This window comes from Mercenaria mercenaria, chromosome 6 (genome assembly GCF_021730395.1).
Source record: "Mercenaria mercenaria strain notata chromosome 6, MADL_Memer_1, whole genome shotgun sequence".
NCBI lineage: Eukaryota > Metazoa > Mollusca > Bivalvia > Venerida > Veneridae > Mercenaria > Mercenaria mercenaria.
Genome location: NC_069366.1, coordinates 82,434,824 through 82,447,889, shown reverse-complemented (window position 1 = coordinate 82,447,889; position 13,066 = coordinate 82,434,824). Strand labels below are relative to the sequence as shown.

General features: G+C 34.5%; 1 protein-coding gene across 1 annotated transcript; it reads right to left on the bottom strand.

The window, feature by feature from the left end:
* Positions 1-3,275: 3,275 nt before the first annotated feature.
* On the bottom strand, positions 3,276-12,069 carry LOC123548390 (uncharacterized). The gene is made up of 16 exons (XM_045335596.2): positions 11,798-12,069; positions 11,592-11,692; positions 11,177-11,314; positions 10,741-10,918; positions 10,466-10,543; positions 10,169-10,248; positions 9,671-9,764; positions 8,967-9,218; positions 8,278-8,588; positions 7,704-7,830; positions 7,076-7,267; positions 6,768-6,874; positions 5,054-6,352; positions 4,855-4,894; positions 4,032-4,156; positions 3,276-3,797 (listed from the first exon to the last, which is right to left on the bottom strand). Exons 1-16 carry the CDS (start codon positions 11,856-11,858, stop codon positions 3,585-3,587), a joined length of 3,396 nt encoding a protein of 1,131 aa, XP_045191531.2. The 5' UTR covers positions 11,859-12,069; the 3' UTR covers positions 3,276-3,584.
* Between the last annotated feature and the right edge of the window lie 997 nt (positions 12,070-13,066).

Genomic DNA, 13,066 nt, shown 5'->3' with positions numbered 1-13,066 from the left:
TGCAACTCAACTATGTTAAGAGGGTAAGCCTGAGGGTGATGAAGGCAGAAATACGTTTAAATGCTCTCAATGTTTACTTTTGCTATCTCTTCCTATAGGATCATTGTCCTTACCTTTTCTACGTCAACAGAAATATGAAACGTAATTCGTTTACTGATATTAAAGATATGAGAGATATAAGGATATGATATTTAAAGATATCTTTTGTTATCACAACCGCCCTTATCAGGTCATGATGATAATAATAGATGTAACTCATTTGCCATCCCAATCTACCTTATCAGTTTAATATGAAATGATATGGTTTCTTTTCGTGTAACTGACTTGTAAATAATTTCGCCAAAATGTTTCTGTATTAGTTATCAGATAAAACATTGTAAACAAGTATAAAGTATAATAATATATATACACTGATAAAATGGGAACATCTTAATTTGAACCACTTCACTTGGAATGTTGAATTTACTTGTAATTCTAGTCTGATCGTCAGTTTCTGAAAGGACCATGGTTAAGTTTGTTATTTTTTTTATTACAGTTTCATTGTTCATGTGATCACGCACTGTCAGTACACTTTGGAAGCATTGAGCTTATCAAATACAGCCAAGTCACATACCACAAGATAAGTAAACAACAAATAGAAATTGTACACACGGGTTGCTCCAATATCAGCAAGTATATTCTAATTTTATGATAAGGGGATGGAATAAAAAATAGTTGTGAGTTAGTGGGGGAGGGAGGGGTAAGAAGAAAAAAATGGTAAGTATAAATCAGTATAGATAAAAATGCCATGGTAGAAATAGCGGTCATACTCATAAATGCACATATAAATAGAGTCCGACATCCCACAGTGGTGAATGCATGGCAGTGTACATGACTCCCCCGCGCCCTTTCCCTATATACACCTAGACAACGAAGACAAAGAACACAGTGGGCTCCAACTTGGAACTGTCAGTGGAAAAAAACACCACTGGAGTGTTTACTGCAGTTTTGACCCGCACTATGTTCCAGTGTCACAAGACAGTGTAAATAAAAGTAATTCCACCAGTGGCTGGTGACATCTTTGCTATTCATGGTTGGAATGAGAGTAATTGAACCAGAAACACGTGACATACTCACGATAGATTAGTATGAAACTAATAAACATTCTATGAATTAAATGACGATGACATACTGCGTCAATGATGGAGTCATTTACTAAATTTAAGTGAGTGACTGCAGCAAAAGCATTACACATGGTCATTGTATGATGCATAAATACCGTATAAGTCTCCGAATACTTGAATTTTTCTGATTCTTTGGAATCATTATGTCCATTTAATGCGTATGTAGAAGAATTCATCTTGAGCTGGTGCTAGGTGCGTGAATGGTATTGCATATTTCATCAGTCACACAAAGTAATAATGTTGCGCCTCAATTGTTTTGGAGAACCTACATATGGTATGGTGTATTAAAGGGGAGTATTGTTTACCTTTATTTTGTCGCACATTCTATTTGGGCGCCTACATATAGTATGGTGTACCCAAGAGTAATGTTTTATGCCCTGATGTTTTATGTGTCATGGTTTTTACCATTTATTATCTATTTAAGCTTTTTATCCGAGACGTTTATATTATATCTTTGAGCTCAGACGATCTATACCTAGAGCAACTACTTTTATCCCCAGACGACCCTATCCTTGTGAAGCAACTTTTATTCCTAGAAGACACTTTATCTGGAGGAACCTCCGGATCTACATATCCCGGTTATTACCATGTAAACTGTCTGAGAGCGATCAAAATTGCCGAGTTCTGTTTTTTCCTATTTGAAACAGGACACCGACACTACTTTGAGCCAAATCTGGAACATGGCTGTCTGATTTTAAGTACCCTTTAGTTCTTTGAAGTCTGGTCATAGTGTTGTTTGTGTTTACGCCACTATAGTAAGTGCTTCACTGAGGATGGATGACAGCTTTTTAATAAATTTATAGTGCTCATATTTTTTTCCTTTGCCTTTTATTCATTGTAATTTTTTCTCCTTTGTTTATCATTTGTGAATAAAATTGTGAATATTGTATAGAGTTGTTTAATTTCGTTCTTAACTGCTATTGTGGTCTGTTTGACCGTCTGTCCCTCGTCTGTCATATTACACTCAGACTCAATCAAACCGAGTGGGCTATTTTATTGCTTCGTTGTATAACCTGTTCCGCAATGACCTTCTACAATATTGTTATATTTTCTGGTCCTTTTGGAGTTTGGAGTACATTCAATAAGGGCTATAATAAAGTTCCGCTCAGACGTGAGGGGTATCGCACATTTGATAATCTCTCACGAACAGACTCGGTCAAAAACATTTGGTATTATTTTACTTGGCTGCATTCTATGCTTCCGGAGTAAATTTTTACAAATTGTATTTCTTATAAATTTTATTGATAATTCCAGTTAAATTTATTACGACATAAATGTTATATATCATTACATAACAAATGTGATGGACATAATTATAGAAGTTTCTTGTTAAGTAACATTACCCAAATGGTACACGCATGAAATCATTTTAAATCTTTCTATCATAAACGTGTTGTTTACTTTATTAGAAGCGCACTTAACCTGGACAATATTTTTTTCAAAATGTTTTGTAACTGATACGCTTCTGTACAAAAGTACATAATTTTTATGTTTAATTTCTATATGTATTTAAAGAGGTATTAAATACCTGCACAAAATCGTGGAAATCGAGGACGAAATGAAAATGTTATACGCATTTGAAATAGTGACTGTCATATGCACTGGCTTTTTTTCAGTGAGTAAATGGATAAGGCAGTGAAAAGTGAAATATACGCCTTTATCAAAGGGCATGCTGCGCTTAAAATTCCAGATAAAAAAATCTTTCATGATCTGAATAATATACAGTGTTACCCTTATGTGTCATTTATGACAGTTTGCAGATGAATTAACAAATTAATGACACTGAAGATTTTTGTTGTTCAAGTCAACCTAAGACATCGCTGGCCCCTAAAAATAGTGATGCTGTCAAATATCTTGTCAAGATGCATATGGGAGGTAATCTGAGGAAGAGATAGCCAATAGAGTGGGGATTTCACAAGGGACATTTCACACTATTCTGACAAAGCATCTAGGTCATAGAAAGGTCTGTGATAAATGGATCTCTCGTTTTATTGGCCCCTGATCAGAAGGCAATGATTATTGCTGAAAATCGCAATTTTTTTTAACTTAAGCATAACGTTTTTATACTTGTTTATAACGAAGCTTCTACGGTATGTATATGCTGTATAACAATATACATGACATTTAACTTCATTTATTCCAGATTTCTGTTGATGTAATTAATTTAGATTTGACAGAATTATTTGAAACGATGTTTAGATTACTTTGAAAGGTTGATATAGCTGTCATTTAGGTAGATTTTCTCATATACATTTTTGGGCCCAATAACAGCACCTTCATATGTCACATTATTTACACTATTCATTGTACTATTTAAGAAACTGTTCGTATTATACTGACATATAATATGATAATAACTACAGCTGTGAATTTTTTCAGCTCTAACATAATTGTCTTATGATCTGTACTTTTCAATAACCCTTAATTTTGTAGTTCGTCAAAGACATTTTGCACCTCTTCAAAGTCAATGTCCATGCCTTTTGTTGTTGCTTTTCTCAGAGCATCCAGTAACAGTCCGTTTGAAGCTACTGTATCTTTTGTCTTACATTGTGACTTCCATTTGTAAAGACCATGAAACTTTTGATATCTCTCGTTGTCGGGATAGTCCATTTCTATCTGATCGACACGGACCTCCTGAAAAAAAGACATTAGTTAATTTCGTACTATGTTCTAACTTTAAGTTAATAAATTGTAAGTTTGAATTATACTTCTCCCCATGCGATCACTGAAAACCTGGAACATTTTGTTGTTGTAAGACTGGAACATTTTTATGATGTATTAAACACAACCAATTAATTGTTTTTTTTTCTGTTAAGGGATGCAAATTTCGAGATCATATTAATACCAGTATAAAAAGAATACTAGTACCTTAACTCCCATTACGGCCATGAGATGTTTCCAGTCTTTCCCAATCGCACTTGTTAATTTCGACAGTGTTTTCTCTGTGACTTCCTTATTCTTTAGATCGTCTGGTAACCTTTTAATCCATGTGTCTGAAAACATGCATGCGTCAAATATAGATTAACATTATTAAAAATAGGTATGCCAAGAATGTGACTGTATAAACGTGGTTTCGGTAATGTTGATAAAATCTGTGAAAAGACCCATTTAAAGCACAGAACGCAGCCATGCAACATAATGGAAGACTCGGTTCGATTGAGTCTATTATTGAAAAAAAATTAAACACCTCATGCACCCTAGCATTGGTTTAAGCGGAATCTATAAATAATAAAGTAAACGTGAATGTTCTCCGTAATCCCATGCAACCAGATGTGAAGCATTGTAAAGTAACTGTTACTACATATTGTTTTCAGGGTCGGTCGGGACTCTACTATCAAATTCAGTATTACTCATTGACGCTATGTAGGAAAGAGCAAGTGTATTGGCTACAGCTTGCAAAAAGTTTGTCCTTATCCATCACTACAATCTACAGTGCATAAATTCAGAAAATGTATCTATGATGGACCTGTTCACATTAGTTTATGGATGGACAGTAGTTTAATTCAGATTCCCGCTCATGCCTAAAACAGTATCTGGAGAGATGCCTGAGGTATTCATCCATTACTAAAGAAAATCGCTGTTTCATTTAAATTTGCCGATGTGTATTAAAAATCCTAAAACTAAACAAATTAGAGCTAGATCTAAATATCACGGAAGTCCTGCTAGAAATGTTACAAAAGTCTTTACTTACCAAAAACACTCTGGCCTTCCAAGGGAATGTTTTGTGGTATCTATAATAGAAAAACAATTTTAATGCTACTTTGTTTGTGATGCATAGATACAAAATACATTATATATTTTAATTTCGAAACAAACGTTAACAGTAAACATTTCATATGACGAAGCTAAGATCAATAATGACTATTAAAAGAGTTTAAAATAACTAATACCTTTTCATAAAACCATTCGTGAAGAATTTCAACCGGCTTAAGTGAATGTGGATCAGTTCTGTCAGAGTGTTCAGCACAAAAGAAATCTGTACCAATAGCTTTCAAAAGATCATCTTCATTGTGAAGCCCCTCGTCGAGAATATCATCCTCTTCAGTATCTTTGCACTGTAATTGATAGCTAAAATGCCTTTCTTCCATTTCAGATTGTTCTACATGAAAACGCTTAAATTCTTTTTTCACTGCCGATGTAATGAAGCGGCGAACTCGGTCACATATGTTCGGATCAACCATTCCTGTTTTCTTCGAACTGTATCTTGTAATTCGCATGCCGATTTTAGATTTTCTAGAAAATAGGTAAAGTCTGTGAAGATCCTCCCCCTTCCCAAAGTTGACCTCAAACACGGCACAGCCACAAAACATCAAAATCTTTTTTCCATTTTTGGCAACAGGCCATTTTCCAATGCACAGCGCGACGACTCTGTAAAAGATTGCCGGGGGCATAAAGTCATTGCAAAAGCATAAACACAGAACTGGTGTACTAAAGGATTCCTTTCCTTTTTGCTTTTGAAGCAGAGTTTTCGGTGGAATCTCTTTCAGCATGCATGGAACATAGTAGAAGTCCAGTTTCTTTGCTGCTTCGCCATCCTCCGTCAGTACAGATGCCCTTGCGATGATATCTAACTTCTCTAGAAAATTAAGAAGAATATCTGAATTTTCCAAGAAATTGTTTTCATGGTCCTGCGCCCAAATCTGCCTAGCGAATTCAGACGTTAATCTCCCAGTCTCATTGAACTCTTCCCATTTGATTTGCAACTTTCCATACTTCTTACCGAAATCGGTAGCTCCTATAAGACTTCTAAATGCATTTATAATCCACTGAGGCTGTAGAATAATAATGTCTTGGAGTTTGTCCGAGTCACCGAAGTAAATTAATGACCCTGTTTCATGATGAGCTTTAAGGAAAAGCTGGAGCTGATTTTCAAATTCAATTGGACTTGCAAGTGTATTGTCTATTCGTTCAAGCTGTTTCTTTGATATGAATGGAACTCCTTCTAAACGCTTCTCATCAAGGGCTTGGTCAAGTTCAAGCCATTTTGCTGGAGTGGTTTCTCCCCAGTACGGCATTGTTTCGGATATTGAAAGTATGGTATCCTTCAATCTGTCTATTTCTGCATCTTGTGTTGTGTTGTCTAAGAGAAAATATTCGTGTCGAATGTTGTTTAAATGCGGCGAGCCCTGAAAAATGCTTCTGATCTTTTTGAAATATGTTCTTGCCTTCTTTTGCTTTTCTGCATCCCCCTGTAATAGTACAGAAACCAGTTTACTAACAGAATGTTTGTGGTAATGACAAGTTCACTAAGCCTACTTGTGATAATCTGCATTTAACTATTACCAGTATCATTTTGCAAGTGTCTAATAAGTCCTGTTAACAAAAATTCAAACAACACAGGAACTTCGTTTCCATATTTTACCTCGAAATTCAAATATTTCATTCGCAGCATATTTTTAATTCATGCTAAATCCTAAAAATAATTAATATCTTAAACACAGTCAGTGATGTATGTGTATGTATGTATGTATGTTGTTAATATTGCAGATCGAGGGCTCAGAGCGAAACTAGGCTATAGAAGCAGATAGACTAGTTTCACGCTAAGCCCTCGAGATGTCCGTCAATGAAACGTTTAACGATTTGTATGGCAAAACAGCTGCATACCCCTGTTAGCTTATCAGTGTGTGTGCCAACCAGTATTATTGGTGGTACTCCCGAGGACGATCCGCTTGCATATGTGAAAATAGATCTCAGCCAAAAGTTGATCCCACCTGAATGGAAAATAATAAGCGACGTCTAAATTCATGTGGTTTATTCAGTTGCAGTTAACTTTCCTTCATTTAAAATTGACAGATGGGTATTTGTATAACATGGTTGTAATTGTAATCATATCTTTAAAAAAACTCAAACGAAAAGGTGTTTAGAACATTTGTTTGAAAGCAAAAAGGCAGGTAAAGTCAAAACAAACAAACCTTTGGCCTCTATTGATTCATTTCCTCTTATATCCATATACCAGTCTTTCAGTGTCTTTTCTAAGTCATCTTCCATATTGAGCACGAGCAGATATATTGACCGTGGACTAAAGAACAATTGATGTGTTGCATAATACACAAATTGACCAGCGAAGTCCCAAAGTGAAACAGAAGCTTCAGGATACTGTATGCCTGTCACATCAAAATATATATAATTACTATTTCGTTATTCGTTACTAAAACAAAGACGAAGATCAAATATTAAGAGCCACATCCAAATAGCACAGACTTCAAATAGAAACCCACAGTATACGCTAAAATAAACAAACAGAGAGGCACATATAGACAAAGAGGACAAAAACAAATAATTGAACACAGTGGGACACCGGTTTGGAATGATCAATGGCAAAACACCGCATGGGAGCTTACACTTATTCTACACAATGGTTCAGAGTAACAGGACAGTGTAAATAAAACAAAACAGGACAGTGTAAATAAAACATACGTCAGTAGAATCCGTAATAGTAGGAGAATGAACGGTATATATAACACATAAATCCCCAACGGTAAATTCGCTTAAAAAAATAAATACTACAATATTTCCAACAGTCAAAATTATAAAAGTTACCTTCTTCAAACATTGCATTCGTTCCAAGAACTTGTCTTGCCCTTTTCATGCTGTCAGTGTCATCATTAATCATTTCGAAATAATCATCGGAGGATGTTGATGAAAAAGAACTGGAAAGCGAACGTACCTGCGTGATAGAGGAAAAATTGTGCAAAAGGTAGATTATTGTTCTATCAGAATAATTCTATTCTTTTACAATTGACATTACTCATATACAGCTGGTTTCCTTGCAGCATATTGTCCGGCGCCGAATGCGTCAATCAAATAGATTGTAAACTACAGATGTCAGATTTAGAACACAACCATACAAAAAAATTTCACTAAAAGAATAAATAGAGAATTATGCTTATATCATTATCGAAATCTAAATCATTCTTTAATATCATTCATTGGAATGTACTAGCAACTGATGATTTGTATCCACAACCAAATTGTCAGACAATAAGAATGTAAAACTGCCTATGACTTAGAACATTACTATGTCAACAACCATTCCAAATTTTCACTTTCTCATAAAGAGATATTTTTTATCGTTATTGAAATTTAAACATATCAATTATTCTTTAATACTTACATTCATTCGTCGGAAGGCACTAGCTACGGATGCATTTGACCCACTAGATGAGGCCAGACTACACGTATCATCATCGTCATCGTCTTCAAATGAACGTTTACTGCTAATTCTTCTAGTCCTTGGAATTGATTTAGTGCCCCTTTCCTCTTCCGTTTCCATTACATTAACATTATCTAAACTCTCTTCTCTAGAGCGAGAGATTTCTTCTGGGTCGTTTTCAAGGTTTTTAATGTCTGGTACTTGACTTTGTGATGCTTCGTCGGCAAGATGCAAAGCCTTTAGTTTTCTATACGACAAGTTTTCGTGAGGATCTGTCAAAATAATATTCACTATTAATCTGCCATCGACTGCCGGTAATACATGCATATTGATTTGTCTTGCTGCTCAGAAATGATATTTTTCCAATAAATAAAATATTGATGGCATGTTAACGCAAATGTTTTATAGTGAGATAAGAGAAAGAACGCGTGTAACAAATTAAGCAAACTCTTTTGGGAAAATTATATGAAGTATGTGTACAGTAGTTTACGAAAGTAAGGCATTTGCAAAATTGCATTTGCCTAGCAATGAGACACCTAAGTTGAAATAGTTCGAACAATCAGACAAGTATTGATGTTTTGATATTTAAGTGTTTATTAAGTTCGATTTGTTTTATTTCTGATATGTCAAGAGCAATTTTATATAATTACCATCGACAGTTTTCCATTTTTTGTTTCTGATATCTATTTTACACCTTCCAGTATGTACATCTATACCATCAGTACTAGTGACGTCATTAATTTCCTTTCCCATTATTCGTCGTGCAGTGCTCGTTTTTCCAGCGCCATAAAGGCCAACAAACATCAGTCGGATATTATACGTCTTGACCTGTCCATGCTCCAACATTCTCTTGTACAACTTCATATCATCTGGATCCATTTTCTCAATTTCGTCCGGAAAAACTGAAGTTTAAAATACAATTTTTACATAAAGTCGTGTTACGATTTCCTTTTTGTGCTTTATAACCCATTAATTTATCTGGGGACCAAACGCCGCTTTTCATGGACTTACACGCCACCACACGTGTATCATTGAAGGTTCCATGTGCACCGCCGTTTGAAAACATCTGCGGATGTCACTAACTTGCTTTTTTTACTTTTAGCATGTGTAAATGGTGAGTTCTGCTCCACCCGGGGCTAGAGGGCGTGGACGGTACATGCATTTCCATTACCATCCATGAACAGGCTCAATCAAACCGAGCCTGCAACATTTTCGTTTTTGTCGTGTTGAGCGACCTGTAAAGTTTCCACTCTTTCTATTTTATATGTAAAGGTCTGTAACACACTGACCTTGTAAAAAATCGACAAATTGCGTATAAATTTGCAAATTAATGTATTACAAGTATAAAGTATACCTGAAGAAGTAAGTCCAGGGAAAAAGTAAAATTCTTTCTTCATAGTGTAATGCGTTGATGCTGCGAATCTGTGAAAATGTGCATTCTGTAACATCTGAAAGTGATTAAAGGCATATTTAGCTCAAGTTATCGCACATTTTGTCTTACGAATACTATCAAAGATCGTAGATAAGTGAATCTTAAAGAATATTAGCATTCATCAATTGGTTAGGAAAATGTACACAAAAGAATACGGTTTTTAAAACATACTGATCTCAGTGTATAGTTTCAAATACCGCATTGCATGGCATAATGAGAAAAAAAATTCATTCATTAAGTTTTTGAGTGTACAAAAGACTTTAAAAGTCTTTGCGTAATTTACAAGATACGTAAAATCTAATCAAATTGGCAAGAGGTATTTCAAAGTGGAGTGCAACTATGGGCGGCTGCGTTCTTTAAACATGGCTATCACTGTTGGACTACTGTCCTTGTTGTTTAAAGGCGCACATGGATACTTACCAGTCTCCAGATATTTTGTGCCGACAGTTCGTGTGCAAATTCGCAAAGGATATACATGTAGAACATTATTCCATTAAACCCTTGCAAAAATAAAAGAAAGACAAAATAAAAATAAGCTGGTCGAGTTTAAAAACGTTAAAATATTCATCGAAAATCTAAATATTTGTTCAAGGTTTGTTGTATATATATCCGGAAAAGAGGAATTGATGAAAGAGCAAATATCGATCAGAATAGAAATTTAAAGTCCTTAAAATATTAGGCAAATTTCAAATTCATTCTCTTCTATGAACGAATTACCTGTTGAAACCGACAAAAAGTCCGGGTCCGTGTTCTTCTGTCCAACATTTTCTATCTGTCTTACTATGCTATCGTCACCTGAAAGACATATTTTTATGCTTAAAAAGACGGTAAAACCAATTAAAGAAACGAGTTACAAAATAGTACTTTTTATACAAAACGTAAAACCAATTAAGCTTATGGCTCAGAAATTGTTCCACCTTTGAGGTCAATGTAATCAATCGATACTCAATTTACAATCACCAGAAAGGTATTATTGATATAGCATTCCTTACCAACGACATAAATGAGTTTTGGCTTTCCTTTCAGTAGAGGGGCATTTTCATCATTCAAAGTTGTCGGTATGTAGTCAAAATCGAAGTTATCCGGTGTACCGTATATTATCACCACAAAAGAATCAACGTATCTGTTGTCCTCATTGTCTGCTTCAGTTTCGATGATATTACGAATGTCCTAAAACATGGATCATGTCATGAAAAGCTTCATGCATTAATACAAATTACACATCAGTCAAAAACAGTTTTATCACAGAAATAGTAGAGACTATGCAAATCTGAGAAAATTCAGACAAGCTATTATCTTTTTGTCTGATCATTGTTAATTTCTATTTTTACTTCAATTAAATAATGTTTTTAGTCAGTCTCATAGGATTTATTTTTGGTTTTGAGTTTCTGTCAAATGAATCGTCAAAATGAGGATTTCAAAACTTACCTTGGCTGATTTTCCCGTTTCAATTTTCACCATGTAGTTCATTTGCGTAAACAGGTCTTTCAGCAGACGTAACGCTTGGTAGCTTGCATTGGACAACAGAAGTACTCGACCTCGAACGTACCGTGTGATAGGATAAACCTTCAATAATTATTTCATGTTTAGTTTAAAATAATAAGAACAGTTGTGTATTAAAAGTGCATACTGCAACCTTCGCCAAACTAAACCTATTTATAGAAACTAATGTAAACGTATTTATGCAATATTTCGTATTTTATAACTGAGTAATTTGTCCGCGTATCGTACATGGTAACATAAAGGGGCAGCACTCTGTCAACCTTGTTAATAAAGAACAAATAACATTGACAATTAAATGCCCATAGAAATATTCAGGTATTTTAGATGAAAAGAAAATCACCTGATCTGTCCGTTTCATTTGTTCAGCCATCAAACTGTCAGGAGCACAATGTGTTATTGTGATCCTACGTTCTGTATGGACCCATATATCGAATGCTTGATCTGTGAAATAGAATGTACAAATACAATAGCCCATATTCTGCTACACTGTATTACTCAATGTTATGTACAATATCATGTCAGGATGAAACGGAGGCATCAACTTACCGAGATCTTCCATACTGATTGGAGTCCCGTCAAGTCTTGTTACCGGGCTAGATATATCCATTGTGTCACCCCTTATGATCTTCAGTTTTCATTATCCTTTAAGAAAAGAAATATATACTTTTATGCAAAACAAAATTACATACTGTTTATTATGTAAAGTCTTTTTCTTAATAAAATGTACCTATTAGTTCTCTACAATTTTTATAACAACGTTATATTATATAACACTATCGGAGTAAAGATAAATTTTAAATAATGCACTACATTTCTGACCTTGTACTCCAATCATAAAAACCTAGAGATATAAATAGAAAAAATGGAATTCCGTTAAAAGTTATATTTAACTTTAGGTCATATCTCGGTATAACGTGTCAATATTTGTGTTATAAATCGTGGTAATTTTAAGGAGATTTCCTTTAATGCGAAACTAAAACTGAAACTACGTAAGATGACTGTACACTTTGATATCACATGAACGAAACCTTTGCAAAATTTAATCTTAATTGCGGGACAGGTTATGCCCATTTGTAGCATAATGAATACAGCAAATGATTGTCTATATTCAAAGATATTTTATATGTATATTTTTCAGTCACCACTGGGGTAGAAATTTCTACGTCAAGGTCAAATCTAGGATGCGTAACGAAAGGATTCTTTGTTCGCATTATTCTCATGTGTAAATCATTTGCACGAATAAAGACGCTTGATACGTTAAAAAGACACACAAATATTGCAAAAATATGGCGAGGATGCCGTGTGCGCTCAAGTGCAAAAGTAATGCATTTAAATAAGTTTGGTCTATTAAGGTGTAAACTATACCTTCATATAAAAGATAGACATCCTTATATGAGAGTGTTTGTGTCGAAATTATGGCGAAGACACGAAAAGACGACATTTTTTGTGTCCTCGTGTGTTCGTCTCTGTAACATTTTACTAATAAGCAATTACCATAAACAAAGATAAAATGTTTGATTGTTTCTTTACTTTTGATATTAAGACAATTTAGAAGTTTAATGTCTTTATAAAGACATACAAGATATTTCTGAATATCATTACAATAGTAGTACTGACTGGCTATTTGTATATATCTGAAAACATTGAATATGGTACAAAGTTTCGAAACTCTGCTATCATATGATGTTAAAGAAAATCCCCAGACTTCAAATCTTAAATTAGCATGATTGATTTTTGTATTTCGTCGGCTTGAATATTATCCATCTCTCAAATGTTTTTTCAATGTTCCGTATCAGTGTAATGAAACACGACCAT

Excerpts from the sequence above, each read along its gene's own strand:
- LOC123548390 (XM_045335596.2), bottom strand. The coding sequence starts at position 11,858 with ATGGATATATCTAGCCCGGTAACAAGACTTGACGGGACTCCAATCAGT. Across the intron at positions 10,249-10,465 it reads CTTTTTGTCGGTTTCAACAG|GGTTTAATGGAATAATGTTC; the intron begins GTAATTCGTTCA and ends TATTTTTGCAAG. Across the intron at positions 6,353-6,767 it reads ACACTGATAAGCTAACAGGG|GGGGATGCAGAAAAGCAAAA; the intron begins GTATGCAGCTGT and ends GTACTATTACAG.